The following is a 6,363-nucleotide window of genomic DNA, read 5'->3' on the forward strand; positions in this document are numbered from 1 at the left end:
AGAGGCATCCTGCCTTTGAGGCTGGAGGTGGCCCACCGCCCTCCGACTAGTAGCCATTGATACATCTCTCCTCCATGAAGTCATCCAAACCTTCTTCAAGCCATCCAGGTTGTTGGCTGTCACCACATCCTGTGGCAGAGAGTTCCACAAGTGGATCACGCGTTGATCCACTTGTGGATCAAAATATAGATGTTGTGTTTTTGCCCTCATAGGGGGGTTTCAAATAGTGAGAGAGTGGGGCCATAGGTTCACATTCCTGCTTTATTGCTTCTAAAGCAAATGCTTCTGTACCCTGCTGCAACAAGCAGGAAGGAAGCCATCTTCATACAGACCTCCCCTCCACAATCCAACTACACTGGATATCATTTTCACTGGGTTTTATCCACTGGAGTACTCCAGGTTTCCCAGCAGCTAAGCAACAGCCTTTGAATGAACATTGAACAGTGCCATTTGTCAATAATTCCATACCCCACTGGTGAGGGGAGGCAGGCAGGTCCCTCCAGATTGGCTCTTCCAGACTAACTGTGCCTGACTGAGGCTGTGATATTCCTCCTCCGCCTTCAGTAGCATTGCCCACTTAAGACAGATTTGCTGGGCTCCTGGGAACCGGAAGACTGATTCCGTTTAACATGGGGTTCCTCCTCCAGTAGCCAGTCAGGGGGACACTTACATATGCTAACATTGCAACAAAGAAAATAGCATCAGTGGCAACGGTCTCTGCTTTGGCCAGCCAGCGCTCTATGCCCTTTAGAAAGAGAATTGCAAATCAGCTTATCACAGAACAGCCTTGTCAGGATACTGATGAAGAAAGTGAACACCACTAAAGGAAACGGCTCTTCCGTTTACTCCAGCAAAATTATATGGACCATTAGAGTGGTTTGCTGGGTCCACATTTTCAGAAACTAGAGACTTTCATGGCTACCATCGCTGAAAAGCATCCCTCATGGAGGAGTGAACTACAGAATACCCATCCAAGGTGTCCTGTTTTTCACTCCAAATCTTGGGAACAAAGTTATCTCCACAGTAAAGAGAAATCAGTAGAATAATAATGGGCATCGGGCAATTGTGGAGCATACCCAGTGTGGCTGACTCACTGAGCTTTTAGCAAGCCTAGTTGGGTGCATTTAATCCTGCTTTACTTCAGGTTAACGAATCGAAAGCCACCTCAGTTTCAAACTCATAGTCACCCTTGGAAATGAGGCTCCCCAGTGTCTCATTTTTTAAATGAAGATTTTATCAAAACCCACTCCTTTAAACAACTCTTAGTCAGGCTGATTAAAGTTTGTTCAGCCTTCATTAAGTTATGATGATGTCTGTTGTTCTGCATTTTAGCCTACTGTCTTAAAGCCATTTTAAGGGCACGAATGGAGGCTTTTTAAAATAGATGCACAGGCATCTTTGCAACAACACCCAAGCGGCCAGATACAAACAAGCAAAGAAAGAAAGAAAGCAGAAGCGACTCTCTTGACTTTTAATTTTTGTAAGGTGTGAAGTGGGACTCGCAAATGCCACTCACAGTGAGCCCCAAATGATTTCTGGAGCCCACCCCTGATGAAATCCGTGAGACCCATTCTGGACCTTAAGGCAGCGGCAGCAGCGGGAACTGGAAACGGCGTGTGGCGCGCACCCCAGCCTGTGCCTTTCCCTGCTTCCGTGCAAGCCTTTGTGCCGCGTCTGACACCTGCCGCTCCGGGGCTCCTGTTTGTCACCCCCGCGCCGTGTCCAGTTATTCCCCCCTCCGTATTATCCAACAGCTTTAAGACACGAGCAGGGGGAGTCATGTCTGAAGCCCTGTGGGATATTTCAGGACTGCGAGCGACTCGGGAGTCTCTGCCATTTGCTCCTCCACCTCAGTCCCTTCCCTCCACAACTGGAGGCCCGCACTTCACCCTGCCAGCATCCCTGGTGATCTGCAGTCTACCTCTCAAGCCGCGGAGCAGGGGCGGCAATCCGATTCCTCGCTTGGGCACACATGGACAGCCCCCCGGCGGCGCCTGTGGCGCGAGGAGGAGGAGAGGGTGCTTTGACGCCCCCGCCCCGGCGGAAGGTGGAGATGCTTGGCGCTCCGCCAATAGAGGGAATCCGGTGCCGGCGTCCCTCCTGGTCTCCATCGCCTTTTTAAGGCACAGCTGGACCACCTCCTCCTGCGTTGCCCCTTTAATACCCGCCTGTCCCTCCCCTCCACCCAGTGCCGAGCATTTTGCTGCTGCAGCTGCTGCTTGATGCTGCTGCGAGGAAGAGAGCCAGGCGCACCGAGAGCGAGGCGAGATCTGCGCAGGAAAGGAGAGGGCGCGGGGATCTGCCTTGCTCCAGGCCAGGCTCCGATTGGCTTTCCCAGCCCCCGCAGCTGCCTGCCTGCCTCTGGGTTTTGCTGCTGCTGTGGCTTTCTGCCGGGTTGCCGGGGCGATCCATCACCTTCCTCCGAGGCCCGCCTGCCTGCTTGCTGCCGCATCAATTCCGCCGCCTTCTTTTGAAGCCTAGGGGCATGTGGTGATGTGATCGGCGGCGCGTCCCTCGGGGGCCCATCCCCAGCGGGAGCCTCAGCAAGACGGATAGGGTGGTGGAGCAGCGGGCCAAGGGCCGCGCCCCCATGAAGGAGAAGGAGGCGGGGGCGGCCGGGGAGCGGGGCAAGCCGGCCACCTACACCGGGGACAAGAAGGCGCGCATGGCGGCCAAGACCAACAAGAAGTGGGTGCGCCTGGCCACCGTGCTGGCCTACGTCCTCTCCGTCTCGCTGGCCGCCATCGTCCTGGCCGTCTACTACAGCCTGATCTGGCAACCGGTGCGGGGCGGCGGCGGGCAGCCGCACACCCAGCCGCAGCCCCCCGGATCGAGCCCCGGCCCCTGCCCCACAGCCGCCTCTCTCAGCCCCGGAAGCAGCGCGACGACGCTGGAAAAGGGAGCCAGCCCCACAGCCTCCTCGGGCAAGCTCTCGCCGGCGCCGTAGGGACTCCACCCGGCCCAGGAGGCCGGAGGCACAGTCAGCCCCAACCCCGCTGCGTCGGAGCCACTGGCCGCGGAGTACAAGGGGAGGCCACCACCCGAGCCCCAGCCCCGCGGCGGCGGGAGAAAGCAGAGACCCTGGATGCCTCGCTCCGCTCCCCTGCCGTCGCGTTGCTCCGGTCGCAGGCCCCCGCTCTTGGCTGCGGACTCTGAAACGCAGCAGGGAGAAAACGAGAGACGCTTTTCCTCTGGACTTGCCGCCCACTGGCTTCCCCCTCCACGGGACTCGGGCAGGGAGAAACTGTACTGGCTTTAGTTTTTACCAATGCGCTTTATTAATCAAGTAAATGGTGGGGGGGAGCCACGTGGAATGGAGCTCAGGTATGTCAGCCTAGCTGCAATGTACCCCGATGCATTCCTTTGTACCCTGTATAAAAACTCTTTGTATACAGATACACTTAGTTAATGCATAGAGATGAGCTATATAATCTATATTCTGTACACACACAGAGGTGCACAGAGCAGATGCTGAATGGTATTTAAAGGGCTACTGGGGAAAGCTTGCTTTGAAAGTTGCAGCTAACCTGGATCAAAAAAGGGATGCCGCTTCCTAAATAGCCAGGTAGCTGTGCTGATTGGACCCGAAGCTTTATTATTGCTTGCTTAGCACACATTTTGTTAAACGTTGATTTCCATATTTTAATCAGGAAAGAGCCGCTAAATTTCATCTGCTGTTGATCTATTCCTGAGGTTTTCCTGTTCTCTTATGTACTGTTCTCTGATTACCCCAGCCTTATGACAATGCTTGATTAGAGAGTTGAGCTGTGTGCCTGTCCTTTTCCCAGGCTACCTACACAAGATTCTACTCTCATTTCACTATTCTCCTTTGGTTTCAGCTGTATGTTTTAATTACTCCAAGCCTAAACCTTTGGGGTTAACCCCATTGATTTCCTGATTGAATAGTCTTTATTTGCAATCTGTATTAGTTTTCCCTTTTCCCACTGCAAATGACTATCTCATATTTCCCAACAGAGAATATTGGAAGTAGCTACCCTTGGGTCACGTTTTGTCTGGAAATCCCAGAATCATCCTGCCTCCTTCATGCTTGAAACTGTTTCTGGAGCTTCCAGAAATAGGGGGATTGGATTAATCCAGTACTGCCATTACAGAAAGTGATGGGAGCACTTCTAGAAGTAGTTCCAGCATTAGATCAGTGGTAAAACAGCTAGTGCAACCACCGTCATATATATTCACCTATGTTACAACTTATCCTGAAATACTGGTGGTTATAGTTTCCCCAAGAGCTGACTGAATATAGTCTCTTAAATCTGTGTCACAAACCTAGGCTTTTTATTTTTATTTTTAGCTGGTCTATTAGAAATTTAAAATATGTTGGTGTATTAATTGCCAACATTCATGATTTTGCTGAAGAATCTAATGAGAGCAGAACATAGTTGGAAAGGCTGAAACCTCTTGCTTAGGCATAGTTGATATTCAGGCTTATTTTAAGCCATCTTTTCCCTGTGTACTCACAGTCTTTAGTTGTCCAGATTGGTTTAAGTAGAGTCTGATCTTTTCCATCAAAATGAAGTGGTGAGTTTTTAGAAAGGGTTGTTTCATACATTACAATTTTTTACAGGGAGATCAGCCATAGTGTGGGGGTGGGGGGAAGGTGCACACAATGAATCTTATTGCTCCTTAAAGACCAGCGAACATACAGTGACAAAAACATGCACGGGCCAGAGCTTCATCAGATGCAACTGACTCATCTGACAAAGTGAGAAATCATGGAAGCTTTTATGCCACAATTTGTTTGCTAGTCTTGAAGATGCCACAAGACATTATTGTTTTTGCTAGAGTATGACTACCCCTTTGGAGCATGTGGACTGTACTGTGTAATACGTATGTCTTGTCTGCTGCAAATACTCTGGATTGGGCAGCCAGCCCTATTCACATGTTGTGTTCAACACTCATGCCATCTGTGTACACAGGTACAGATCTGTACACAGGTAGTTATTCACGCTACTGTATTTACTTGAATCTGACTAGGTTTTTTCCCAGGTTTTTGATGTTAAAAAATTGGGGGTGGGGGTCCTTAAATCCAGAGTCCTCTTCTATTTGGGTAAATACAGTATCTTGAATGCAGGTACAGCAGTACACTTCCTATCTGTATCCTGCATTTGATCAACCTGTACCCAGGTTCACTTTTAAAAGGAACATAGGTATTATACAGACATTCACACAAGAACATGTGTGTGCAGACATCAGAATGTGGGTACAGTATAATGTCTGAACTTGGCTTGTGTATCTCGGCGACCTCATCTGTGAACTTGTAGCAGAAAGAAGACTGATTTCTCCATCAGAAATTGCAACCTTTGATGTAGCCCTCAGCCAGCTGTGCAGCAGTAGATGGGAGTTTGGCAACTTAACAGGCATGAGCAGTGCCAGCAGCGGGCTGCCCTGTTAAAGCACTGAAGCAGCATCTTGGGTCCGAACAGATGCTCAGTCGCCTCTTTATGAAGTTTCTTGCCTGCTTTGAACTAGAATCTAGCTTGCAAGCTAGACTCCCTTCTGCTTAGCTCTTCCCAGTGGCTGAAGTAGCAAATTCAAAAAAGCAGCAGACATTTTGCAACTGAAGGGTATGATGGGTGTGATATACGGGCAGGCCTCAAATCTTTGTAGGAAAACACAAGACCCCTTCCCCCTTTAAATATGTGCCCTTAGAGGAATTCCCCATATATTTTTTGATACCTTGTGCAGTTGAAACTGCTAGTCAGACATTTTGAACATGCAAGGACAAATATATGCTAATCTGAATGGTCAAATTATTGGAAGGATGAAATAAAATGTTGGCAGAATTGCTTTAATGTTGGGCTGTCAAGCCCCGAGCCCTCCTTATGGATGTCACTGAATGTCAGACTGGAATAGTTTTAAATTCAAAGTTATAAACATGCTCTAATGTTGTCTATATCTAATTCAGCCATGTAAGCTATGTCTGTATCTAAAAGTTCTGTATATTTTTTAAAAAAATATTTTTAAGGTGAAAAAAAAATACATTGAGAGATTTCTGCCTAAAATGTGTGTGCTTTTAGATTTGTTTATTGAAGTTATTGACTCAGATAGGAATTATCTTTGCCTATTTGTTGGCATAGAATGCCAGCAAAGCTTGTGAACTTGATGAACGTACTGACTCCTAGTCTGAATCTTGATACAGAAACCTGAGTTGTTTTGATTGCATATTACCATGCAGACCATGAGGGTGGGCTAATTGAAATCTTTCTGTTGTTGTGGAGAAGTCTGCATGCAGTACCAAAAGGCAGTAGCCCGTGGTCCAAATAGCAGAAAAATCTGTGTTGAGTGCAGAGGCTCCCATCCCATGAAAATTAATTGTGTTTGTCCCATTGATATCAATAGCTGGCA

General features: G+C 48.8%; 1 protein-coding gene across 1 annotated transcript; it reads left to right on the plus strand.

Annotated features, from left to right (window-relative positions):
- Positions 1-2,067: 2,067 nt before the first annotated feature.
- On the plus strand, positions 2,068-6,020 carry INAFM2 (InaF motif containing 2). The gene has a single exon (XM_053285846.1). It carries the CDS (start codon positions 2,591-2,593, stop codon positions 2,945-2,947), a length of 357 nt encoding a protein of 118 aa, XP_053141821.1. The 5' UTR covers positions 2,068-2,590; the 3' UTR covers positions 2,948-6,020.
- The last annotated feature ends 343 nt before the right edge of the window (positions 6,021-6,363 follow it).

Source organism: Hemicordylus capensis, chromosome 1 (assembly GCF_027244095.1).
Source record: "Hemicordylus capensis ecotype Gifberg chromosome 1, rHemCap1.1.pri, whole genome shotgun sequence".
NCBI classification, from domain to species: domain Eukaryota; kingdom Metazoa; phylum Chordata; class Lepidosauria; order Squamata; family Cordylidae; genus Hemicordylus; species Hemicordylus capensis.

Excerpts from the sequence above, each read along its gene's own strand:
- INAFM2 (XM_053285846.1), top strand. The coding sequence starts at position 2,591 with ATGAAGGAGAAGGAGGCGGGGGCGGCCGGGGAGCGGGGCAAGCCGGCC.